Here is a 27903-nt window from a genome sequence, read left to right on the forward strand (position 1 = left end):
TAAGGGTCGCGGGAGGGCTGGAGCCAATCCCAGCTAACTATCGCAGGGCCACATACAGACACAAACAACCATTCACTCTCACATTCACACCTACGGTCAATTCAGAGTCTCCGATTTACCTAACACCATTCTGCATGTGTTTGGACTGTGGGAGGAAGCCGGAGAACCCGGAGAGAACCCACGCATACACGGGGAGAACGTGCAAACTCCACAGAGAAAGGCCCTGGTTCGAACCCAGACCCTTCTTGCTGTGAGGTGAAAGTGCTAACTACTACACCACCGTGGAGCAGAGCCACTCTCACTTTACTAAAATACTGTCCACTGAATGGGTTTATCTTGAGACGACCAACTAAAGCAGATTATATTAACGCTGTGATATGTCTTTCCCAAACTTTAAGAAGACAATTAAGATGACATTAGAAACCACACTCATTCCTACTAGTAGCCTATAAGCACCAGATATACTATTGTCCCAAAAAGTTTTCCTGCTGGTTCTTTTTTTAGACTTTCCGTTTGATTGTAGAGTTTCTTTTTCTTTTTTTCCCAGCACCTGACTTACAGAAACTTAGCTTTCAGGTGAAACTTCTACATCAACTTCTGAAAATGTTTTGGGCAGCTGAGCTGTGAGGAGCTACATAGTGTATTTCCACCACCAAGACCGCAGTAAAACATCCATTAATTCATGTCCAGGATATTTCACCTTATTGTTAATCACTTTTTAACATTTGATGGAAATCATAATTCTATATTTACTTTGTCTAAATTCCTTTGACAGAAAAAAAAAGTTTTTGCCATAGTTTTGGCTGACAGAATTAAGAGATCAAATGTTTGCTCTGAGCAAAATCAATGTTTTAATCCAAAACGTTAGTGGGGTCACAAAAATACCTCTTGAAATACAACCCACTACTGCATAACAGGTAGAAATTATACCTTTTCAATTTCCCTCTTAAGATTTTGCATTTGGCAACACTGTGTGACAGATTTGTGGAGTAACGTTCGAAGGGGGTGAGGTCACAAATGGGTTTATAGCCTTGGCTCTGCTCATTCACTTTAAGAAACTACAGTCTTTGTATCAAAAATAGCAGTTTATCGAGGCGCTAGATAGATAGTGTTTGCAGATTGGGAGCTGCTTTGCTGTTTGCTTGTTGAAGCAAAGTCATGCTGTGAAGTTGAAGCCAGAGATGCAGCCACAAAGGTCTACTTCATTGTAAAACTGAGCTTGTAGACTAACGACACCCTCGCAACACAGTACTATTCTTATCTATGCAAGGCTTTTTCTATTGCTGGATTGGGCGAGCTATTGTTTGCCTTATCTTCTTTCCTAGGCATCTTCTACATGTGCAGTGCAATCAATGTCTTTTTTTTGGGACAGTGAATTTTGGCTTACTGTTGTAAGATGTTTCTTTCGCCAGAAAGAAAAAAAAAAGAAGAAGAAAGAAAAAGTAAATATTTCAACAGTATATCAAACAATAGTCATTAACAGAAGTACATTTTAGATAATCACACTCTACATACTTAGAATACAAATAATGCTATTTTTTGGATGTTCTTTTTTTCCCCTAGTCATTGTTGTGATGAGATGGATGTTTGGTCCAACACATTTGTATAAAAACTTAAAATACTGGATGGTATGATGAAGTACAAAGTACCAGTCGTAGCACCTTGTTTAGAATGGACGGCAAATTGCAGTTTGGTTGCGCTAGGCTTGGATCCCTATCTGACAAGTATCAGGGGATCTAAGCGATCTCTCGTTTTTCCTGTTTTCAGCTGAGTTTCATGGCTTCGTTGTTGTTCCTGGTCTTGAACAAAACAAGATAAGTGCCCAAAGTATCAGTCCAACCATGACACAGTTTGCTGTTAAATAGTTCTCCCATGGTTCCTTGTTACATCACATACCTAGTCCATTCTTAAATGACAGCGTGGCTGTAGCCCCTCTTCCAACAACCCACCCCTCTCAAATGCATAGAGTGCTGCAGGAATGAGTCCTAAATTCTGGAATTGAGTTAGCATTTTTGCACTTCTGGTAGCTTAGTCCTGAAGTTGATGGTTGAAGGGGTTTGTGGTTAGATGCCTGAATAAGGTCTGTGGTTGATACATGCCGTTGTGACATTTTACTCCATGACATAAATTACATCAGTCAATACCCCACTCCAGGATTTTTTAAGCATTCTGCAGATTGTTTTAAATCTTCAAAAATTGTAAAGTGTACATTGTCACAGAACATATTTTCTGCAATATTCCCCAAAAAAACAGTGGAAAAATGACATTGTTTTTTTGTCAAGGTGATACTAACTTCCAGGTTGGCCCACAGAAATTCGTCATCCCTGGAGCACTCTATTGCTTAAATAATATGAACCTTAAATATGTGTAAACTAGTATTGGGTCCCAGATTAAAAGCAACATTATGAAGGTCTGACAATAATGTCTTAAGATTTCCATGAAATACATCATCACAGTTTGAATGTTTTTGTTCATACCACCAAAATCTGTCTCTTTTTCATTCCACAAGTGTGTGTGTGCGTGTGTACTTTTACATACGTCTTTTGTGAGTAAAGACTTAACGCAGTGAGGACATTTTGGCTGGTCCTCACTTTGTGACACACTGTCAACGGACTGCTTGAGGGTTGAGACTTGGTGTTAGGATTAAGTTTAGGCTCGCGTTAGGGGCTGGGGAATGCATTATGCCAATGAGTGTCCTCACTAAGACAGAAGTACAAGGTTGTTTGAGCTTGTGTATGTGCATGCTAATGTGTGTGCTGCATGTGTGTGCAGGTTGTGGGTCTGTTTGTGTTTTAGTTGTGGCCCTTGAAGCAGTACACTCCGTACAACTTGTGCTTTTTGTCGGGGAAGCCGCTGAACCTAATGGCAGCTTCCGTGGGACTGCAGCGCCGGCGAGGATGGGAGATGGGATAACGGACACTGCCATCGGCCAACCAGCCAGCATCACAGCGGTCGTAGCCCAGCAGCTTCCAGGCAGCATACATCTGGCCGACCTTGGCAATTTGAGCTCCGTCTTTTTGACACGCCCTGACCGCCTCATCGTAGGTCAACTTAGACGGGTGGATCAGGTAGTAAAACCGACCTAGGAAGAAGAAAATAAAGGCAGATAAATGCAGGAATGTAAAATCTATTAAAGAATAAGAATATGAACATGAAAAATGCTGTGTATGCTCACGAAATAGAAGTCTCAAATCGATTAACAATAATGTAGGGATGGGCACAAGTAGTAAATTCCAAGATCGAGGGATCACATCAATTCCTCGAGGGTCAATCGAGTACTCCTTTTTCTAAATCTATTTTTGGAACGCAACGCATCTTTCTGCAGGGATAACGATGCACAGCAATACAGCCTACCCAACACGTAATACTTATTCTCAATCAAAACAATCACAGTTACCCTTTAAGGATTATTTTTTTCACAACCACAACTTCAAAAATGTAATAAAATTCGCAGGTCACACTTTACTTTACTTAATTCGAACACACGCTGTAGGCCTGTAACGGTAAAATAAAAAATAAAAACTCAAACTCCAAAATTTTGTGTCTCGGGTCAAGCACAGAAGTGAGGAGTGCAAAAAAAACAAATCACTCACGCCCATCCCTACAATAATAGTAGTATCATACAAAAATGATATATGCAGATAACACTATCATATACTTATGAGTGTATATATATAAAAAAAACGACAGACCAAGATGGGGGTAAACCAACACACACACACACACACACACACACACAGGTTTAGACCTGTCCTTCACCTTTGTAGTGCGAGGTGAAGCAGAAGACATCATAGTGATTCTTGTCCTTGTCCCTCAGGCCGTAGTTGCGAATGCCCGGCACTGTGTTTCTGCCTCCACAGGGTTCTCTGGGGGTGGTGATGGGATATTGGACCGAGCCGTCGTTCAGCCAGCCGGCATTGCACCAGTCCATCCCTCCTCGCCACGCATCGTACAGCTGGTCGAAGGACGCCACGATGGCATCCTGTTCACGACATGCCCGCTCGGCGTCGTAGAAGTTGAGGTTGTAGCGGCCCAGGCGGGGGAAGTACGGGAAGAGAACCCCTACACGCAGAGGTGTGACAAAGAAAGAGAGACCAAAGAACAAAAATGATGGCGTTGTATTCAATCCTGTTATTTAACATGATGACTGAAAGTGAAAGCACATCTCTCATTGACAGCCTGGTGCCAGTGTTTTTGGCTTCAGGCAGTAATGGCTAATGTCTCTCTGTACTCTTAGGCATAATGAAGCTGCTCTGGCACTGATGTACAATCTGCTTACAGAACACACTTGCTCCTGACATTGCCCCAAGCAGTCTCTGCTCATGGAGCTAAATTTAGCCGACTGCAGCCTGTTACAGTGCAATGACATCAAATGGGCATGTTATTTTTTAAATATCCACATTTTCATTCTTTCCCATGTTAATTAATCCAAATATTATACCTTCAAGGTCAAGTGACACCACCACCGTTCCATCTTCCAGCCCATCAATAACTTCACATTTATATCTCCCATAATCTTCCAGGGTGAGTTCTGTGATGACCAGAGAGGCATCCATGGGAGAGGAGCCTTGTAGGTGGACCCTTCCATGGAAACTGCCGTAACTCCTTTTGTGATAATCCATGGCAACGAAAACATCCACCTAGAGCAAGATGATTAGCAGTGAGTTCATGATGCCAAGACATTTTCACACTACCCACGTATGTTTGTACAGAACATAACCACTGAAAAATGGTTAATTCAAAAAATAAATATTGGCTTTAAGTTTCAGACATTAATTCGTCTGTAGAGGAACAAAACAAAAAGTGTCAAATCACTCTGTAACTTCCCAGTACTTACAACAAAGGTGAATTTGAATGATTATACAAGCATTTTGTAGCTGACTGAATACAACCCGCACAGCAATACAAAACTGTGTTAGCATACATTTAAATTTCCGGGGTTTCCAGACAGTACATGACCCAAACTGGATCGCTAAGGAACACCTATAAATATAATTGCATGAAAAGCATCTTTGGGGTTTTGGACTTAACACAACATTTAAAATTTTATAGACCAAGTGATTATAGTTAAAAAAGATTGACAAATTAATCAGCAATAAAAGAGACACATTGCTTAAATTCTTCCCATTGCACATTTCAACTGTGGATCATTGGAAAAAATCTGTGGCCTTGCTAGTACTGGACAGCTGCATCACTGCCCAGTCAGCAGGAGTATGCTTGCTAATGGCAAACAAATTACAGACAATATGAAGACCTACTTCTGCCACTTATCCTATGCTATGCATAAATGCAGGTACAGTTTGAGATCAGTGCACAAGAAAACCAGAGTAGCGTTAGCTTAATTGATTGATATATTGATGTTTAAAGGTGCTACACATGCTTTAATGAAGATACACAACACAAATGACAATCTATGATCAATAAGACGAATAGTAACCTCTTTCAGGTAGTCTGAGGTCAGCTTGGTCCACTTGATTCTCATCTTGCGATTGGGCGCCAACGATTGGTCCCTTTGGATCTTGCATGGAAGAGTAACGTTCCCGCCTCGCCGTGACACCACCTTTGAGAGTTCCGCCCCCACGGAAAGTCGAGGGCCATTTTCTGCGACATAGAAGCACAATTAGAAACCAATACCACATATTAGCTGCCACTGTCTGAAACTACATTCTTACACGCATAAATAAATGTGTAATTTTGAGATCAGATTTTTTTTTATCTCTTTTTTTGCTGATAACATATGGGTCTAGAGTTTGAATGTATGAATGCATTTTGGAAATTTGCTCTTATTGACCTTAAAATGTTTGCAATCTGTCAGTGTCAGGTGTTTACTAGAAAAACTAGCCCTGGGGCTGGTTGCACCAACAAGTCTTGTTGACCAGTCTCATGCTCACTAAGACTGGTCATAAATATTATGCATGGTCAGGAGTAAAGTTACATAAGTACCCCTGAATTATTTGCGTATGGCTGGTTTGCACACAAGCGAGTTTTTTTGAACACGAGCGAGTTTTGAGACTAAATAAACACCATAGGTTTAATGGCATTAACACCCAAGCTTGGATTTGTGAAGCTCTGCATCCCACCGTGAAACAAATCGATAAATGTATCTCCACAAACAGTTAAGTATTGTCCTACTTTCTGACAGCTGATGAACAAAAACGATATAAAAATGGACGAAGTCGTCACCGGGTCCGGAAAATGAAGCCAAGGAGGAAGTGCTTGTAGCCTGTGTTCTCCGGAATCACCAGCAGAGGGCGACTCACAAAGCCAGTTTCTATAGAAGTTTATGAGTAAACAACTCTACTTCTCACTTTATTTATAAAGTCAGTAAACGTTTACTTGTAAACATTTTCCTGGAAGACCAACAGCTTGGCTGTGGATAAGCAGGGGATGAGCAGACTCTGCTTCCCAGGAAACGTAGATCCTTCAACGGGTGCAGCAGGACGTTGGAGGTGTTCTATCAGTCTGTGGTCTGCTGGGGGAGCTGCATCGGAGCCAGGAACACCAACAGACTTAACAAACTGATCAAGAAAGCTGGCTCCGTAACAGGATGCAAGCTGGAGACTTTTGAAGCTATGGTGGAGGAGGACACTATACAAACTGTTATCATGGATAAACCCTGACCATCCTCTCCTCAAAACTTTGTTGAAATGCCCTAAAGCGCATGTTTCATTCACAGCACGTTTCAACATGACCTTGACACAAATAGTGCAGCATTATTATGAAGTTGAACAGACATGGACCGGACATTGCTTAAGTCCAGAGAGTAGCTGCATCAGAGCCAAATTAGCACATTTTAAAATTAAATTATCTTATCGGCAAATCGGCTTAAAAAATGTCTGATAGAAATGGTGAATATCGGCGCAGATAGCCGGCCAGGCCAATAATCGGTATCTATCTATTTATTTTCCAGAGGAGTTTATGGTCTCAGTCGCTAGTTTCACGTCTTCTCCGAAACAGCATGGTGTTCATTTTGTAAATGATGGTGCCATTTAATAGAAAATAAAACGCGTTATGCACTGGACTGTGTGGATACGGCATGATTGACAGCTAGTACTATCCAATCGGTGCATGGTTGCAGGTGTTGGTGGGCGCGCAGCCGACGAGCACTCAGTCAGGCCCACTGCCAACCGTACAAAAAAAAACAAGATGGCGCTGGTCACAATGCTAAACTCTGGGCTTCAAAACGGCAGTTCACAAAACCAATGGGCCACTTGGCCACTACCAGTGCTTTCAGATCGGCCGCCTGCTCCTGTACGGCAGGTCCATCGCAGCGTGTCACTTTGTCGGTGCATAAGCATGTGTTGTCAGTTAACTGAGCTAACAGCAGCGGAACACATTGATCCTACGTGTACTGCGGTGTAGAGTTTGCATTTCCTCCCAACTGCTTCTTCAGCTTTAGCTCCTGAATCCTTTCACCAGTGTCACTGACAGTCTGCAGCCTCATCGCTTAGCCCTACTGAGATTTCTACTCTCAGACAGTAGTTAGTTTTGAATTATTTATCAGTTATATATTTGCTTCAAAAGTAATTTAGTAATATTTAGAAGAACTTATTCACAGAAATTGAATATATTGTCCATAACTGTGTTCATATATGTATAATCACCTGCAGCAAAGAGCCAAGGTTTTTTTCGTCAACTTTGAATGAGTTAAATATAGTTACATGAGGTGGACCGGACCTCCGTGTGAGTCTCCATGTTTGCTACGTTGTTTTGAATGCGGTTGCACAAAGCAGTTCAGAATATGCACATTCGGTGGGCCACCACGAAGTGTCCCCTGTCGGTTGCTCAGTTGGTTACACACATTTTTACTCACATTGCTGTTGTAAGTCAGTTAGTTAGTTACACGTGCTGATTAAAAATTCTTATGAGATGACATGGAACATTTTCCCTTTTCTTGTCACCATTACATTGACAGGGTTAGGGTCCTTTGGACTTGGACCTGGAGGAAGCCTCCGCAGGGACAGCGAGGACATTACTCCACACAGAAAGGCCCCATCGAGCCGCCAGGTTCGAAACCCAGTGAGGCGACAGCGCTAACCACTGCACCACTGTGCCGCCCCTCTTCTCCACATGAAGTGGCTGAATATTATCTCTCAGCTGGGCAGACGTGCACACGATTCTCTGTAGCTATACATTCTTATTTTCATGTCCTAAATGTTTTTTGTTTTTTTTAACAATGTACTAACAAGGTTTTCATCTTGTGAGTCTCTGATAGCCAAATGAGATAGATCATTTTAACTCACTGAGCTAATAATCCCCCACGTGGCAGCCTTATCAGCGAGCAGCGACCACAGCAGCAGAACACACTGATTAAGTGAGGAAGCAAATGACACTGCACTGTGAGTGTCACGAACGAAACACAGAAAGGGACACTGGGAAAACGGTCTCTCTTACTTATACTCTGTCTATCACCGTCCCAGAGGAATTACATTTTTCAATTTGGTTTTGTTTCTTAAACTTCAAATCATAACACATATTATCTCAATGCCCTTTGTCTACACCTCGCAATATTATAGAGAGACATCCAACAGTTCAGGGTGAACATCCACTCACCTGTGACGTAGATGGTTCTGGAGTGCTCCAGTTCAGGGTACAGAGTGTCTAAGTCGCTGTCTGCTATACTCAGTGTAATCAAAGCACAGATGAGCACAGGAATCATCTTCAGTCACCAAACTGGGGGTCACTGCAGAGACACACAGACAGGGGGGTTACAGTAGAGCTTGTACAGTATAGCATTTTGCTGAGGAAAGAGTTGTCCCATTGATATATCGCACAATGTCAGCGCGAGACCCAGAGAGAGGGAACATATTCGTACTGTACGTGCTCGTGAAAGCATGTTCTGCACGCAGCTCGGCTCAGAATCGTGTGACACAGTGTTTCTCTCTGCAGTGCCGTGTCTCCCCCTGAGAGCTTCGTGGTTACTATGGGAGTGCAGAATTACCTGCATCCGTCACACTGAGCACATCTACGAGCACGAGCACAAAATATCACATTATGATGCTAAAACATTCTCAAAATGCACAAATTAAAGATGAAAAGAAAACGCCACTTATCACCAACACGCTGTGAATAAAACAACGATTGCAAACACCCACAGCGTGAGTATATAATGTACATACTGTGCAGTTAATATTCCTCCTCCCTGTCATCCAGCAGTGCGAGGGAGCAGCATGTCCCGGTTGACACTGATAGTCCACAACTTCAGAGGGAGACTGTGCCACAATGCAGCGTCACCCCCCACACCTCGGGCTTCATTCACACACACACACACACACACTGCAGCCCATCCTCTACACACGTCCCAAACAGAATGAGATTCACAATCTCATGGACACGTTTTATGGAAGTTCAGCACTGCCAATAATTCAACTTTAATCGATTTCTTGAATTAAATGGAAATCATATTTTCTGTTTGGGTGCGCATAATGTTAACATTTTTTTAATCAAAACTCCTTAATCTAACTTTAACCTTCATGCTTTCATCATTGACGAATTCTCCTTGGTCACCATGATAGATAGATAGGCATACTTTATTGATATAGGACATTCCTGTAGCGCATACTCAGCCAGCATGGCTTGGGCAGGAGACATAAAAAAAATAGATCATTCATGGATAGTGCATTCATGTGCTATTGGGATAATCTGAAAAAAGAGTTCCTATAGGAAAATGTACAATTGACATGACACAAACCCCTCCCGGAGTTGTGTTCAGTTTTGTCAATGACTATACCTTTTAAACAATGACAATACAAAAAGAAGGATTTTCAAATTCATGGCAAAAAAAAAGCATCACATTGGCATCCCTGGACTTCCCTAGTGTGTCTATGCGGTTGATCGGTGATTGTATGGGTGTGTATGTGGAGGGACAGTCATTTGGACTACCACCACCACCACCACCACCACCAACCCCCTCCCACCGTTATCTTCATTCACTCCCTTTACAAAATGCTGATGCTGCCCCCCCCCGCGAAGTGGTGTAGCTCCCGCAGTCAGCAGAATAACCCTGCAGCACACACACACACACACACACACACACACACACACAAAGAGTGTGTGTCACTGTCACACACATCACTCTTCACCCCTCCCTGCCTGAAAATAGTAATTACGCATAGCGGGAAGGTGGGGTGGGTGGGGGTGGGGTTCCAACAGGGGGTCAGGGCATGTGATAATGCGATGTGTGTGTCGGGGAAAAATGGGATAGGTCCTTTTCAAAGAGGGGAAAAACTTTCAGTCAGTCTGTTCTCTGCAGGACACGGGGGGAGCAGGTGATGTGTGAAAAGAGGAGGATACAGCCAGGGAGATACAGCAAAAGGAGAAAAAAAAGGCCACGGCAGGGAGGGGGTGGGGGCTGAGAGGACTCTGCAGCAGCAAAGATGATGCAGACGAATCGAAGTTTTAGGCTCCATTAGCAGTTGTTAACTGCGACGGACTCAACTTTTTGTGACGGAGAACTTGCACACGGATAAGACATCAGTGTGTCCGTGTGTGTGTGCACTCTCTGGAAAAGGCTCAGACGTGTCCTCCGGAGTGACGGCATTCCTCAGCCTCCATCTGTGTGGAGGGTAAACACGGCCAAGTCTTTAAAGGCCAGGTGTGTCTGTGTGTGTGTGTGTGTGTGTGTGTGTGTTTAAGGACATGTGTCTGGATCAGTTTGGGTATGCATATTACATGCGAGGCAGTTGTCGGAGGATCTGGTGGTTCGCTCTGTCAGAAGCTGCTGAGAGGTCGAGGAGGACGACAACAGCGGGCGGGAGGCTGCCCGAGCTGTGTGGAGTTCCTCTGTCAGCTCGGAGGGCGGTCTCTGTTGAGTGCCCTGCCATGAATCAGGACTGATGAGGGTCAAGAGGGTTGTTCTGGTGGAGATATGCAGGAAGTTGAACGAAGACAGCACGTTAAAGTGTATTGGGAAGAACGGGTAGAAGAGAGTCACATCAGATGGGTTGCGAGTGGGTTTCTTTAAAAGAGGATGCATTCTTGCTGCTTTATGAGTGTTGGGAAAGTGGCCGGTTGTCAAAGAGGTATTGGTGAGGTGGGTGAGGAAAGGAAAGAGGTCAGGAGCGGTAGACTGAAGAAGGCGAGAGGGGGTAGGGGTCAAGAGGGCAGGTGGTGGGGCGGTGGGGCGATGGAAGTGACTAAGGATGGTACCTCACTGGGAGGGAGTGGTGAAAAGGAGGATACAGAAGCAGATGAGGGGGAGGGTACAGGACAGGTAGTGTCAGTAGGTGGGTCGGGAAATGAGGAGCAAACGTTTCCCTTAATGTTTCTGACTGCATTTGTGTCTCACATTCCTCACGACCCCAGCAATCAGTTATCAAGTTGTCGGGTGATTTCGTTTTTTTGTGTGGTATCGAGGTCTCGCCAATAAATGCGGTGGACCGATGGAGAATCAGTCTCAGCTGTAAATGAGGACATTTCACCCCATTTTCATAGCGTCAAACAAGTGACTAAAACCAAACTTATCAGAAACATGAACACTTGAATATCAGTGTGATAAGAACTACCTAAATAGGTAAAATCGATTTTTAGAAATATTTATTTGACATGTAATCTGACTTTTCAGTCTGGTCCACGTCCCAGGATGCGGGGTTTGTGACCTATACTGCAGCCAGCCACCAGGGGGTGATCAAGATCATTTGGCTAAACATTCTCAATGTTTCAACCTTTTCCTTTCAGTTTCGTAGATCTTATTTTTATTTCAATTCCAACCTTGGTAATGAATGAATGATTTCACAGCATTATCCATGTTTAGCCTGCATGAATCAACCTGTTAAGAACACACAGCGCGAAGTAGCCTATAAGATTTAGTAGTCCATCTTCGGAAATGGGTAGTTTCACCACGGCAGACGCACGTCAACAACATCAACCGGTGCATAATAACAAAGTGCAGTCAGATTCTCTGAGCACCGCTGTTGGCTTTTCCTAAGTCTTATAAATCCTCCTCGACCTCATGACGTTTTTCAGTGAAGTTAAGGAAAAGTAGTTAGGAAAAGGTGACAGGAAGGACTTTCCGAATCCACCCCAGTTCCCATAACTCAAGGGGTAACAGTACAAATGCAAAAAGAAGAAACTTAAAGGCTTAATCAAAACACCATAACTGCAGTATCACAATGTTTTCTATAATTAAAAGTGTTAAATAGCTTTCATCAAGTTAGAATAACACATGTGGAAAATAAAAGTTCAACACCACTGTTATGGCACATCAACTGGATGATATTCAAAAGCATACCCACTTTATATCAGACATATCACAACTTTTGCTGCACTTTCAGTGGCTCCCTTTAACAAACTATTGATAGAAAAAAATTCCCTCCACTAAAATCATGAAAATTAAACTTGATTCAAGAGACAAAAATCCAAAGTTGACTCACAATGGCAACTATGTCACTCGCTTAATGACCTACTAAACATTCTTTTAAACTATATATTACTTCTCTGATACTGAAATATGTCACAGAATTTGATATACATAGCAAGAAAATGAAAACCTCTTTCCCTTGGATGAGATCAGACTCTGTGAGCGATAAAGTTGGAGATGTTTTGCAGTTGGAGCTGAGGTAATCTATTGTCCCACAGAGAACAGTGGGGCCCCTCCCAGTCCCTGAATGCCAAGTTAGTGATTGGATCTGTGAACAGGCCAATGCAAACACAAGCACTTAAAAACACACACACATCAATACCGTGGGGAGAAAGGGCATCAGTTTATATATTCATTTAGCATGTATATGTGCTATATTCACAGATTTGTAGACTCCTGAGGCATTTTCAAACCTGTTTTCTTGTGCTTGGGTGCAGTATAACTACAATAATGCCTGTAAATATATGGAACTATTAGGTTGTGGTGGGTATTCAGACCTTGATCTGATACAGGTCAAAGGAACCGCGCACAGGAGCTAAACAAGCTCAAGTCTCCAGCTTAGCTTTGCATTTGGGAATGTGGATGAGCTGGCCTGGGATCCCGACCAATTCTGGGTGCTCATTTAAATTTGCTCTGCCAAAAAAAACGGTCTGGATCCCCTCCATTGGAAAGTGATTTTTTTCCAAAACTTGCCGGTCCAATCACAACCGATTATCTTATAATGGACGGGGTTTATACCGCGACGCGGACGGAAGCAACTTTTGTAAACAACCAAGGCGCTCGCTAATGAAGAAGCATTTGACTGAAAGTACCCTGTATCCTCAAACTTCTCCCAAAAAACGGCAAAACAATCGTTCACAGACATTGTGGAATCATCATCACAGACATCACCTCTCTGCTCTAGTCTGTTGCCATTTTTGCAACGCTCAACAGACGTCACACATGATTCGTCTGCGTCCGTTGGTAACGCCTCTTGGAAATCGAAAATTAACCGAGAGGTCTCAGACTAATGCTCTGGCTCAGGCTATGGATGAGCTAAACCAGCGTTTGCTACCAGCCATAATTAATCCAGTTCTTAACTTGACTAGCAATGCATGCATTCCTTACATTTTGGCGGACATTTGGACAAAGTGAACACTCTGCCCGGGCTGTCACTGACGCAACCTGGTTCTCTTTAGGGCTGCCCAGTATGTTTCAAAGCTTCTTTTGCCGCGGTAATCAATCTCCAAATGCATTTTTAATTGTTTGTTTTATTAATATTATATATACATTACCACAAAAATCCCCAAAAAGCCTATGTCATCTGATGAAGAATAAACCTGCATTCCGTGTGGGAACTGTCCACAGCTGAATATGGTCCTGTGCTGCTATAACTTTCAGCAAGTTACAGTTCAAGTTTGATGTCTGTTGTAGTGTAAAATGATCTATAAACTGGAGTACAATGTTGTTAGCCATTCAAATTATTATAAAAATCACTAAGAAAATCCAAGCAACATAAGAGCAAACAAACTACAGTTCAGTAAACGTCCTTCGTCTCATTTTAATACTGACTGACTGATTACATACATGGTATGGTAAGTCAAGTCAAGTCAAGTAGAACTTTACTGGAAGACCAAAACATACAGTTCCATAAAGGCTCCAGCACACTGCGACACAGAACAAGATATGTCTTCACATTTGTAGCCCTAAAATATATATGTTCTTCTGAGTGTATGTCAAAAATTTCATAGGAATTTACCTCATCAGAATATTCTCTCACTTACACATGACTACGTGGCTGCCTGTCAAGGTCAAAAGGGTGCCAGATTTTGGCATTGTCATTTTCTGGCGGAAGACGAGCTGAACAAATGTAGCTCTGAATGCGTGCCACCAACAGCCACGGGGGTCAAACAAATCAAAATCTCCTCCGAGGTAAAAATAAACTGGATAGGCAGATGTGTCCTAATGGGGTTTCAACATTTCTGTATACTTTCAAGCTGTAAGGCATTTTAAGTATTGGATCTCTGGGGGTTTTGGAACACTTGAAAACCCCCTTGAAACACATTTACAGCTACAAGGAGAGAACCAAACTGTCAGGTTAAACAATGTCAAAGAAGCGCAGCTGGCACGAACAAGAAAAAGTTTCCATTCCTTGTTTGGCTGTGCTCTTTTATTTAGTAGAGTTTCGGTTAACACCAGAGAAGAACGGCAGTGTGGTCCATTAGTGCCATGTTTACATAACCTTAAACCTCTTCTGCAGATTATAAACACTGAGCACTTTCAGACATCAATGGCCCATTGACCATCAGCACAATAACTGCACATATGACAACTAATCACAATGTGAGACATTTTAAAGGGGCAATGCACTGATTTTTTTTTTTTATGTCAATGTACTTGTCTTAGAGATAAATAGATTCCGGTGTTAGAGCAGCAGGTATCACCCAACCTTTACAAAATATACAATATTTACAAAAAAAAATTGTAAAGATATACGAATTGCAAAAAAAAATTAAAGAATAATGGGAATAATTATAAAGAATTTACATGAAATAGTGCAGTATGTGCAATCAGTTACCATCAATGTGTAGAAGAACATGGTAACATGAAGATTTGTGTTTAAACAGAGTCCAGTGTCTCTGTCAGACATTGGTGAGGTGTTGTAGAGTCTTATTCCCTGAGGCAGGAAAGATTTCCTGTAACGGTCCTTTCGACAGCAAAGCTGAATGAGTCTTTTAGAGAAGGAGCTCCGCTGTTGGTCCAGTGTGAGGTGGAGAGGATGGTCAGTGTTTATCCCTGATAGATAACAGTTTGTCCATTGTCCTCCTGTCCACCACAGTTTCAAAAGTCTCCAGCTTGCAGCCTGTTACGGAGCCAGCTTCTTAATCAGTTTCTTAAGTCTGTCAGTGCCGCTGGCTCCGATGCTGCTCCCTCAGCAGCCCACAGCGAAGAACAGTACACTGGCCACCACGGTCATTTCCAACATCCTCCTGCACACGTTGAAGGAGCTTGTTCCTGAGCTTGGTGTCTCCATGACACAGACGTCAGAGTTGTGTGATTACACATCTAAAACCATAAACACAAAGCCCCGGTGGGGGATGTCGTGGATAGTGACATTTGGCATTTGCAGCAGCTAATTGCGCTTGAATGTGCGTCACATGGCAGAGTTGACAGTAACAAGTAGCTCAACATGGAAAGTCATGACGGCCGCCTGCTCTCTGTTGTTGAGGAATACTTGCCTCCACATTCACCTACGACTGCAGATTTAACCGATGAATCTGACAGCATAAGTCCCTGTGCGCCAGTCACTAACCGCAGTCAAAAATTCCAAGCTTTATTGTCATTTATTATTTATTTATTATGGACGCAGAATGAGTGAACGGCCCTCAGTGCAGGAGTCATCAAACTGTTGAAAGTGTTTTACAGGAAGTGTAAAGACAGAGATTTAGGCGTAAGAAATACCATGATCCTAGTTTAAAAAAAAGAGATGAATTAACATAATTAAACTGGTAGTTCTGGTTCTTCATTGGCTGAGCCCCATTCAAAGCCATTGTAAAAATAATTTGACTTAAAGCCCCAGTGTGTAATTTTCTGGCGGCATCTGGTGGTAAATTTGCAAACCTCAACAAACTGAGCACCCGACAGGGGACACTTTATGCCGGCGCACCTCATGTAACTATATTTAACTCATTCAAAGTTGACAAAGAAACATTGGTTCTTTGTTGCAGGTGATTATACATACACAAACACATAGTTATGGACAATATATTCAATTTCTGTTCAAGTTCTGCTAAATATTACACAGTGCAGCTTTAATTTGTATTTACTGGTAGGACTGGGCATTGGTGAATGGTTGAAAGAGATCGACGAAGCAGAGGATGGAAATAAATGATACAAATTGAAGAGCTGGAAAAATCAAGAAATGAAGCCGGGACCGTTAAACAGATTATGTGGTCTGTTCACTGTTTTCAGGCTATTTATCATGAAACTGCATGTGTAACAGGGGTGGCCTCAAACTCCTGACGTCTCTAGTGAAGTCAGACGTCTCTTGTGATGTCAGTGAGTTCACTCACACTGCACAGTACTCGACTGACTGGCCGCCCTTACTCGGTGAACGTCCTCGGCTCCATATTGCCACAGTTTTGTGAAGCAGCCGCCACCTGGACAATCTACACCAATCAATACCAGCGCAGCATCACTGCACAAAAACTGTCTGATGAGGAGAAATCATGTTTGTGATGGGACCCTAACCCCCCAGTGCCAACACAACTAAACCTAAATCTGCGTATTGTTAGGCAACCATTATGCTCAATGTGACTGAAGAACTACGTTGCTTGGCGAAGGAATGATTATTTGTTGTCAATAAATGTTTTCGTATGGTGGTGCCTGACGCCCCTTAGTTGTTGTGAATTCACTGTAAACCGCGACCTCTCCGTGCTTATTGCTTTAGTTAACACAGGGACACGGGATTTAAACTGGTTAACATGGATTTTTCATTCAATGGGGCTTTATAGGTGTGGCTTGGAGGGTCCACATTGAGCAAGCGCTGGCGATTTGGCGACTGTGGAGAGAAAAATCTCTGGACTCAGTCGCGACCACTGCAATGTTTTCTTAAAGTTTCTCATATCTGAATAAACCCTAGATGCAGTTTATTACACTGCAGTTTAGTACAGTTTAAAACTCCATGACTAACCCTAACCCAAGACTGACTAAATCAATACATTATAGTTAAACCTAAATGTGCTTTAAAGGGAAAGTACCTGCTTTTTCTTTAACCTCTAGCCAGTGGTTCAAGAAGATAATCTGAAACGTAAACGTAACAAATGTACAGACAGACTGTTACCTAAAGCCCTGGGACTCTGTTCTAAAGGGTTGTGCGTCTTTCACTATGAACCGGGTCAAAGCGAGGTGAAACTAATTTACCCTCTAGCTGCAGCTGGGCAGGGGCTTTGGGCTTAGATGTACTTTCACTTTCACTGAATGTTTCGTCAGATCGCTCGTGTTACCGCCTTTACTTGCAAAACATTTGTTACACTTAGGACAACGGGCGTTGTCTCCATTGATTTTGGTTAAGTAAAACCAGACCTTCAACTGGTTGACGCTCTGCCGTCGTCACACGGAGCAGTGAGTGTCCGTCAGTGCTGCGTGTCTGGAACTGGCCAGGACCCCTGCACAGCACACGGATCTCTCCTCGGAATTGGGAATAGCGAAAATTCATCATAGACAAATGCATTAATTTCTTCAAGACTGTTAGCAGCTCTGATAATTTAGCACCGAGGCCAGTTTAATACCTGGTTTCTGTTCCCATTCATAGACAGTTACCTCTCATAAAAAATATATAATAATAATAATATTTTAGGTCAAAAAACAATATTGGCGTACTGGAGACATTCTTGCGTTGAGGCTGTCGTTTATGGATATTTATGATGAGGCTGTGGAGGGGGGTGAGTGGCCACTTGACCCCCCTCAAAACATCCTTCAGAGGAAGAAGAAATGAGGCGTGAAACACCAAAAGCCCTCAAGTTTGATAGTGAGACCCAGGAGGACATTACTGAGAGGAACCATGACTGAAAGATCTGATCCAAATGGTGGGTGGGGGTTGGGTGGTTCCATAAATCTGGTGGTGAGCCATTTGACAAGGTGAAACTATCGGAGACTGCAAGAATGTGGAGAAAACACTTAGTCTTTATGAAGCAGACGTATGTCGATGTTGCTATGTTTCCATCCTCCAGTCTCAGGGGGCAGTAATAATCCCATTATAATTTGTTGCACCAGACCGAGTCCACGAAGACACCTCACTCAAGAGCAAATGTCGAACAAGCAGCACCAAGGTGAGACTTGTGCTGTATCAGAGGTGTGCTGTATCAGTTTTACAAGAGCAAAGAGTTATATAACCATATATTTTGATAATTGTAAAGTGAATATCTTTTGTTGGACAAAGCAAGACACAATATTCACACTGGTCTCTGGGAAACTGATGTACATATTGCCCTAATATTTCATGACATAGTAAGTAAATCAGTAGATGAAAGGATATTGGAAATGATCACTATTTACAGCCCTACTGACTTCTCATGAATATGCTATATATTAAGAAGAAAACAGGCAGTATTTTTCTCTTGAGTTTCATTCAGAGGCTTGTCAAAAGGTACTGATGCGACATGACAGGCCACAGCGGCTGCTATAGGGCTGAGCAGGCTTTGACATAAATGTATCAATCACATTAAACACATGACTTCTCGACATTAACAATAATTCATATGGAAAAATAAAACCAGACTTTCAATTAAAGAGCAAGTAAATGGCAATTGTCCAGTTGTACTGTGACATGTTTTTGGCCCGATACCCAGCCAGCATGTCCATGTGGGGCCCATATGGGTTTAATTTGGGCTGCTAATATAGTTCCCAAGAGGGTTTGTCCACGGGTTCCACAGTGGCCCCACATGTGTTTGCCCATGTTGGCTTCTAACTGGGTTTTTGGTGGGGCCCAAATGGACAATTTATATGAGACCCATGTGGGCCCCGTCTGTGTGCCTTGAAGAGGTATCTGACTGGGCCTTAAGTGGGGGCTAACTGAGCTGCATTATGGGTTCCAAGTGGATTTGTCCGCAGGTTCCACAGTGGCCCCACATGTGTTGCCCCTTGGGCTTCCCATGTGGGACCCATGCTACTAAAACCATGTGGTTCCCACAAAGTGTTACCCAGTTCCAGCCCATGCCCACTTAGCCCGCACGTATCCCTTCTGGGTCGAATCAAATCAGCCCACATGGGAAGTCCATCCCCATGCCCATGTTTTTGAAACTATGGGACCCATACCATTTTCCGAGTTCAAGCCCATACCCACTCCGTACCCATGTAGCCCAAATAGACCCAGCTGTTAATTTCGTTGACAAAAACTATGAAAAAAATGTTCGAGCCAAAAAAAGATCTTTGATAATAGAAATTATGACAAAATGTAAGTTTTGTTTTCTTGACGAGAGGAGATGGGACAAAATGTAAGGTGTTGAGATCAAATTACATTTTTACCCGGCGGGCATCTAGTCCAGCAGTGACGAACCCGCGGCTCACGAGCTTCATGCCATTCCTGTGCAGCTCATCTGTGTGTTTTGCTCCGTTAGAAGAGCAGCCCTCAGACTGCAGCCTCGCTCCAACCGCGTTCAGACGCGCAAATAAACTGTTTTCGGTGAATCTCGACTCAGTACACAGAACCCTGAACCGGAGAATCTGTTGTTTCCGCTGTTGTTGGGAACACACCGTTGTCGTGGTTGACAATGAGGCACTGGTAGTGACAAGCACTTTGTGTTTGACATTACAGTTACACAATACTAGATAAGAGATAACACAACGTTTCAAATCAGACAGTTCAGGTTGACTTGTGTACACAGAGGTGAACTCTTTAAAGTGCTACTGTCTTAGGTGATCTCTCTGGCACGGCTATAAAGAGCTCTGGTTAACATTTCAGGTCACCCAGCTGACACCGATACTCTGATAAGATTGTCACTGCAGAGATTCATCAGCTAATCGACACCTTTGTTCCTATTTTAAAAAAGCCACAAAAGCCTCATTGCAATTTTGCCTGTGAGCACAAGAGGAAGGAAGAAATAGCATAAATGAAAGATAAGTTCAGTTCCATTCTTTCAATAAACCCACTTTGTAAAAGAACATGTACTATGTATAGCTATACTTTATTCTAAGGGTGATGAGGCATCTCCTTCGCTCACAAGTGCTTCCACGGTGAGCTACTCTCAAGTTGATGGGAAATGATGCAGGGAAGACACCATATTCAGCATAACTGCACCAGCGCGGGAACACACCGCTGTTACACGTTTCAGCAGCTGTGAAACAACCTGCTGTGGAAAAGTGGGCCGACCTCGTTTGTTAAGAGCGTGGACTGTATGTATTTGTATGCATATGGGTGGGGTATCAGCTGAACACACAGTCTTGGGTATTCACAAATAGTTTGGTTCATTTCCTCCTCATTGAACAGCGCACATATTTTCCTCCGTGGTTAAAGTGGGTTTTTTTACGTCACCATCACACCACCTTGGCTGCTACAAAGAGTCCTCAGTATGGGAGCACACTAGGTCTGCGAAGGAAGGTTCGCTGGCCAGAGCAGCAGCCGGAGCAGGGATACATTTGAAGGGCTGTAATGTCCAATCAACTAATACTATGACCTTTTTCTCCATCAATAGAGCAAAACCCGGTGTCGTGTCTTCCACTTCCACTTCCACGTGTCAAAGCCAGATACATCTTATTTGTCCATTGTTTCTGAAACTATGAAAACATATCCGTGTGCTACACTGTTTCACTGTCTGACACGTTCCTTCAACAACATGAACTCACAGTGTCGTTTAGTGTGACTCAGACCACTACGGCTCCAAAAAGGCCAACTTTTTAACTCTTTATCTCTTTTAGTAGTATTGTGTGGTATTTAAGAAAGTGGAGAACACTTTCCCAAAAAAAAGAACAAACAACTGCATTCATGTTTGTGCACAAGCTACATCACATGTTCCGTCGCTTTGACTGGCCGTGGGTCTATCCAGCTGCATCCAAAGGCACTTCTCTCCTCCCTGTATATCAACAGCTGCACCTCCAGTCATCAGTCCCTCACCGGGCTCATCTCAGGTGGAGATTCGACCACCTACAGGTGGGACATTGACCATCTGGTGACTTGGTGCAGTCTGAACAACCTGGAGCTCAACGCGCTGAAGACAGTGGAGATGGTTGTGGATTTCAGAAGGAACGCAGCCCCACCCGCCCCCATCACCCTCTGTGACTCTCCAGTTGACGCTCTGGAGTCCGTCCACCTCCCGGGAACGATCATCTCCAAGGTCCTCAAGTGGGAGCTGAACCTCAGCAGCCTCATCAAGAAGGCTCAGCAGAGGATGTAGACAAATAAGCTGAAGCAATTCAACCTGCCAAAGGCGATGATGGGGAACTTCTACACTGCCATCATCGAGTCCATCCTCACCTCCTCCATCACCGTCTGGTACGCTGCTGCCACTGCAAAGGACAAAGGAAGACCACATCGTATCGTCCCCTCTGCCGAGAAGGTGATCAACCTGCCGTCCCTCAGGACTCCGAGGCGTGCAGGAAAGATCGTGGCCGACCCCCGGTTATGGCTATGGCTCCTCAGGTCTCCTTTCTTTTGGTCCTCTCCGCCACACATTCATTGGGGACTCGTCCCTTGGCCAACCACCAGTTCCACTAACACATTCAGCAGCACTTTTTAAACCACCTGGTGAATTTGCCAGGGGCGGCTGTGATTTGATGTGATCAGTTCAGAAATATTGTTTACCTGCTTTGTAACATATTGTTACTCGATAAACAGACATCTTTAACTCGTTAAAGACACTTGTTTACAGGTAATAAGGAAAAACTGGTCATAGGGTAAGTTTTCTGATAGTTTCCTTACAGTTGTTCGTTTGCACTAGTAAAAAAATAGACAATAACTAAAGAAAAATGTCCTTTAACTCCAGTGTCGGTGTAAAAAAAAATTAAAATCATGACAGTTTTGCTCGAGTTGAGGCGCGCTCCCGTCATCTGTGCTGTTTTTAGTCGGTCTTGACGTTCCGATAAAATCAACCATGTTTGATATTATCGCACGTTTTTAGTCTTCGCTCACGCAGACGGTGACGTGAACATTGTCTCCAACCAATAGGTGAGCTCTTTCCAGAGCCAAACGGAAAGCCGAAAAGCGTGTAGGGGTCGTGAAATACAGCATGTTGCAGCATGTGTTCCCGTCGTCTCCACATTTTGAGGCGTCTTTTCTTCTTGTTGGCTTAGACTTTCTGTACAGACCACTGCACACACACAAACTAGGACACCTAGTGGCTAAAAGCTGGTGGTGGCTAAACTGCGACTAAAAACTCTGTGACTCATGACAAATTGTCTTTAGATGTGAGAGGGTGGAGTCTTTTTAAAAGTCTTTTCAGTGTCTTCTCAAAGTCGTCTAGTGTGTGGGAGGAATAACTTGCTATGAAATGAGGGGGAGGCTGGGTCTTGCTTAATTTGCGGGGGTTAGGCTCAATCATTTGGTGCCCCCCCATTAGCTGGGGCCCCAGGGCACTCGCCCCGATTCTATATATGGATAATCCGGGCTTGGCATTTGCGACAGCACCGGTTCTGTTGAATGACTCTTTAGGAAGAAGAAAGGGATCCGAGTCGCGCTGGGGAGCCTCTTTTTTTATTTTGGTATCATCCTCTGCCCAATTCTCATCCGTCCTCATCCACCCACTACCCTTGGCATAAGCAGAGAGAACCAGTCAGTCTTGTCAGTCTCTCTGCATTCACTACAGATGCAGAGAGAGAGCGGCGTTGGTGAGGAGTCATGCACATTGTTTTTTTTTTAGAATGGTTGTGTTGCTCTTATATGCACATTTGATTTATTTAATTTAAGGTTGCGTTCATTTAAACCTGCACTATGGAAAATGTTCATGACAACGTTCATCAAGCTAAAGCCTTCTTCTTTTAAAGGGGCAGTAAGCTCGGCTTTGTAAAAATCAGCGAATGTTCTAGGAACCACGAATGCCTGTTTAAAAATTGAATTATCATCCCTTATATACTTTGGAAATATTTAATCTCCACGAAATCAACAAACCGACCAACTTTGTCACATATCTTTTTGTTAACATTGTTTTACATTTTGTTTATAGTTGTTGTCATGGCATTCTTCTAGCAATTTGTCCACCACTGTGGTCAAGAGTGAAACATCCCAACAACTACTGGACTTATTGTTGATACATTTTGTACACATACGCAGGACATCCGCTGAGGATGAGGTCTACTATGACTTCTCAAGATCTACTTGATGTATTGGCACAACATGGCGTTGAGGCCTTCGTGCTTCTCAGACAATATATCCTATGGACTCTGGTGGGCGCTAATCTTTTTTTATCAAGCACCATCATCACCTCAGATTTCAGTTTGTTCAATAGTTTGGATTATGTCAGCCAGTTTATAGCAGCCTATTTCCCTCCATCTCTGCTTGTTTTGTATGCAGAGGTATTTCATCCCTGTCTACGCAGCAAAATAAACCTCATAATAAAACCTCTGAATTTCTCAATCATGCTAGTAACAGGCACCATACATCATTCACAGAATATATGACACTTCAGGAGCTGACAGTCAAAACCCCTCCCCTCCCCCAATCCCCCATCCCACTCTTCCCCACAGTGGAGAGGTAATTTACAACTCCTTCTCTCGCTGAACTGCTCAGCCATGTCTTTTAAGTGCCTCCCTTGACCCCAAGGAGAGCCATACAGTTTAAAGTCAAACTTCATCTTTATCCCAGCCCGGCCCTGTTTTTAAAGACGGAGATGTCTGCGTATGCAGGGTTCTTTCAACCCCCATCACATGGTGTCAGAGGTGAAAACCAGAGGTCAAGGTTCAGCACTGGTCACAGTGTTACATGTGATATGAAACAGGTTCATACTTCAAGCTTCGGGGTAACATCAAATATTATCTTCTCTGCTGAATCTTCTAAAGCTTAGAAACATTGTCAAATGAGGACTGTTCACATTCAAACCTAATGTGAGTTGGTCCCTTTGTATATGAAGGATTGTTCCTCAGTCACTATGGTGATGAAGAAGGCCCCTCATCTGGACTGGACTGCACTTTTCTTTTTACCATGCTAGCAGCATGGCTCTATCAGGGATGTTGGTTGGTTGCTCAAACACATTGAGACAGACTGAAATATTTCTATTTGCAAGACATTTTGTACAGGTGTCCATGGTAACCCGACAATGAATCCTCATGACTTTGGTGATATATACTGTAGCAAGTTCCTCTAGCATTTGTGGTTTTCAGTGAAATATCTATTATAAGCATCTATTTGAAGGACTGTTATGAAATGTAAACATTCATGTTCCCTTCAGGATGAATTAGCCCAAAACCTTTTATTTTTTGCCAACACTTCTGTTTATGACCCAATAGCAAAAATAATCATAATATTCCCATCGGCCTCAGCTGAACTTTGTGTTTAGTGCTAATTAGCAGATGTAAGCATGCTATTATACCAAAATAAAATGTCCGACATGGTAGATAGTGCTAAATACTTAACACCATCCTCTTAAACATTATTATTTGTGAAAATCTTAGATTCACAGAGCTGCAAGCCTGGCTGTCGACTATTTTCAGCGGTTGATAAATCCACATTTGGTGAACATTTGGGGCAGCTGGATGGAGTGTTGGACTAAGTCAAATTCAACTTAATAGTGTGCGTTCTTGGATATAGAGGAACATGTCCCCCTAGGTAGCAGTATACCTGCTAACACCAATATGTTAGCGTTTGACAAAAATGGAAGACACTGGTTTATTTCACCTGGGGTCTGGTTTGTGTGGTTTACTGTAGGTTTGTCTATTATTCTTCTTATTCATCTTCTTATTCATTATAACACAGTGCTAACCAAATCAACTACTGAGTTGTTAAATGGAAGAGACAAGACTGACAATCAGACGGATGATAGTGGACAAGCGACGTGGCGTTCAGAGAGCAGTGTTTTGTTTCTGGCAGCCTCCTCTACACTGGATTTAAATTTCTATTTTTATTTATTTTTTTGGTTTGTTTAAGCAGTGAACATAGTCTGTGTACACTTTCAGCCTGAATTAATGTTTTCGCTTCAGTCATATTTCTGCTTCTAAAGAGGGGAAAGTTCAGAAAACTCTTCCTCAAGAAGGTGTTAGGTACACAAATAGTGGTGAAACACACACACACACACACACACACACACAGAGGCTATTTAAAGGAACAGTGCCTCTGAAGCTCCAGCCAGTAGATGGCAAACGCATTACTCAACACGACAGACACTTCTATTCATGACGCAAATACAGAGACCTCTTCTTAATTCAAATCTGAACCCACACCTTTTCCTGCAGAAAAAAAGCACGGAACACATGCTGACGTGACCACACAGCCACAAATTCATTTAACCTGTTGTTTCCTGATCGCCACTCATTTGCACTAATTGAGGTTGACTGTGCGCGTGTGCGCGTCGCTGCACAGAAATAGTCCCCCTGTGCAATTGGAGGGGTGGAGGGTGGTCGACATGAGCCACTGCAGGCCACAGTCGGTATTTGTGTGTATGTGTGTGTACTGGGTGGGTGGGTGCAGGGGTAATGGGTGGGGGGTCAGGGTGGAGCCGCCGAGTCTAAGCCAGCGCGCATAGAGAGGGCTTGTCGGGCTGCGAGTCGGCCCCAGCCCTGACGCTCTCGCCTCCAAATCACTTCCACTGCACAATATAGTTGACCACAACTATGATAGGTCTCGCAAATATGATCGTCTGCACTGACAGATGACGAGCACGAGTATGTCCTGGGAAAAAACATCCAAACCTCAGTTCATAGAGGCAATTGCATACGACGGTTGTCTGTATTCTCATGGATGCTGCCTCTCTCGCAACAAGCCAATCAATCAACCAATCAATCAATCAATCAAATCAAAACGTGTCCAAATTCACTGTAGAAGAAGTGGTTCTTCAAAAACTAAGGGTTTCAATCAAAGAGCTGAAAGTGAGGAGAACCTTTTAATCAGGACAGACTTAACCATTAGGTAACTGCCTAGGGCCCCAACATTTAAAGGGCCCCTAACACAGTGTGCTATATTCTTCAGTCATTCATAAAACATGATAATACATACAACCTTTACATATAAAAGAATGTTACTGTTACTATGTGCATTGGGGTCAAAGCAATCAAGTACAGCTAATGATACTTTACATAAAGGAAGCATTTGCAACTTTTGCTATCTCTACAAGGCCCACACTAGCATATATATATTTACAGTGTTTCTCACTATAACACGGTATGTCCTCTGTGTAAAGGACAAATGCAGAACTGCAAGAAATTATTATTTTCGCTGTCAGTTAATGTTACGATTATTTCCTATGAATGAATGAATCGAGCAGTCTTGTCTGGTTCATAAAAGGTCAAAACAGTCCTTAAACCATGATATTCAGTTTGCCCTAATGTAAAAAACAACACTGTTATTTGAAAACTGGCACAAACTATGAATCAATTATCAAAACTGCAGGTGTTGTCATGGATGGCCACTTTGAGTGCTGTACTTTTGTTTTAATGTTTTATTTACTGATGATCACATGTTTTCTATGTAAAAGTGTGATATAATATCACAATCTTTAAATCACATTCTCATTCAGGGCAAGGGTGAAAACGATGGCAAAAAGGAGTCCCCCATGTCGGAGCCCCCTGCCTGCGATCTAATATGGGGGTGGACACAGATCAACTCCACCAAAACTACTGACTACAACGCCGACACTACAGCATGACAAATCCTGTTCTTCCAACGTTTTTTGAGGCAAAACAAAACATTGACCAGAGCAGCATCAGCCAGGCCTGTTTTGAAGCGTGTCCTATCTCAAGGCCATGTTGTGTGCGTCAGTCCACAGAAATCCATGACGGAAAGCATCAATTCAACTGTGACTATGAGCAACAACAAACAAAATTGTGATTCGGTGTATGAATCATGGCCCAAACTTTGTTCACTGTGTCTGCTTAATCTTACTACTACAATCACTAAGATGGTGATAGTTGAAGCGCTCGTATTAATCACAATTTCTTTTCATTTGTAACCGTTTTTGAATAATCTTCTTCCTTCTTTCGTTGAGCCGAAGGTTTATTGTCCGATGAAATATTCCCAGACATGTTTGCAGGTTGTGTATGAGAGTTATTCCATTGAACACAGCACTTGTGTTGGTGAAACTGCACACCTATAACCGCAGCCCCTGGTTTAAATCCGGTCACTTATCTGTGTTACATGGATCATGTGCTTGTTTCTCAACTGCGCTTCTCCAATAAAGGCAAAGTCCCCGAAAAAAAAAAAAACCACATTAAACGCTCAGTAAATGTGTCCCCACCTCTCTTAGCAAGTCCAACAAGAGAGGGGCACTAATCTCTTAAAAGCCTTATTTACAGAGGGGGTCCTCAATACAAAAACATCTGTACTTTACCTTTCTCAGTGCGCAGCGCTGCGGTGGAAGTCCAGACTCTCGGGCAGTCGGGATGCGGACTGAAGCGCAAAACGATTACGCACGTCAAGGTAAGACGACGCGCGCGGTGCGGATGCTCTCCGTCTCCTCTGTCAGATCCAACGAGCGGGTCCTCTGAGGGCAAGAGAAGTGTGGCAGAGAGCGACCAGAAGGCGCACTCCGCCGTGTGTCTTTAAATGTTCTCTCCCCCACCCCCCCCCCCCCCCTTTTTTTTTTGGACGCGAGGAGTCTGCGATCTGCGCTCCGCCAAGACGCATGCAGGTTAATCTGCGTGCGCGAACACTCTGGTCAAGTCTGCAGGTTAATAACTGCAGAGAGATGCAAAAGACCAGGCCCAGGTGGTCTCTGCATTCGCCGAACAGTAAAATCTTGTGTGTGTGTGTGTGTGTGTGTCACGGGGTTTGGCAGGTTGCCTCGCATCACTGCAGTATGGAATCCAAGGAACTTGAATTGGATCTGCAGTCCCAGATCTTGGTGGGTTGTTGTTGTTGTTTAGGGACACATCTCACCAGATGCGTCACACCCATTCCAGAAGTCTCTAACAAAGCAGGAATGATCCAG

At 43.2% G+C, this 27903-nt stretch overlaps 1 protein-coding gene across 2 annotated transcripts; it reads right to left on the reverse strand.

The window, feature by feature from the left end:
* Window positions 1-382: 382 nt before the first annotated feature.
* On the reverse strand, window positions 383-27516 carry LOC118301420 (hyaluronan and proteoglycan link protein 1-like). 2 transcript variants are annotated; one of them, XM_035626920.2, is made up of 6 exons: window positions 27304-27516; window positions 8554-8683; window positions 5438-5601; window positions 4442-4640; window positions 3760-4062; window positions 383-3082 (listed from the first exon to the last, which is right to left on the reverse strand). In XM_035626920.2, the coding sequence occupies exons 2-6, from the start codon at window positions 8657-8659 to the stop codon at window positions 2793-2795; spliced, it is 1062 nt and encodes a 353-aa protein (XP_035482813.1). In that variant the 5' UTR covers window positions 8660-8683; window positions 27304-27516; the 3' UTR covers window positions 383-2792. The 2 variants fall into 2 exon arrangements, with proteins under 2 accessions (XP_035482813.1, XP_047186549.1); XM_047330593.1 differs by lacking the exon at window positions 27304-27516 and adding an exon at window positions 9120-9237.
* Between the last annotated feature and the right edge of the window lie 387 nt (window positions 27517-27903).

Source organism: Scophthalmus maximus, chromosome 2, assembly GCF_022379125.1.
Source record: "Scophthalmus maximus strain ysfricsl-2021 chromosome 2, ASM2237912v1, whole genome shotgun sequence".
NCBI classification, from domain to species: Eukaryota; Metazoa; Chordata; class Actinopteri; order Pleuronectiformes; family Scophthalmidae; genus Scophthalmus; species Scophthalmus maximus.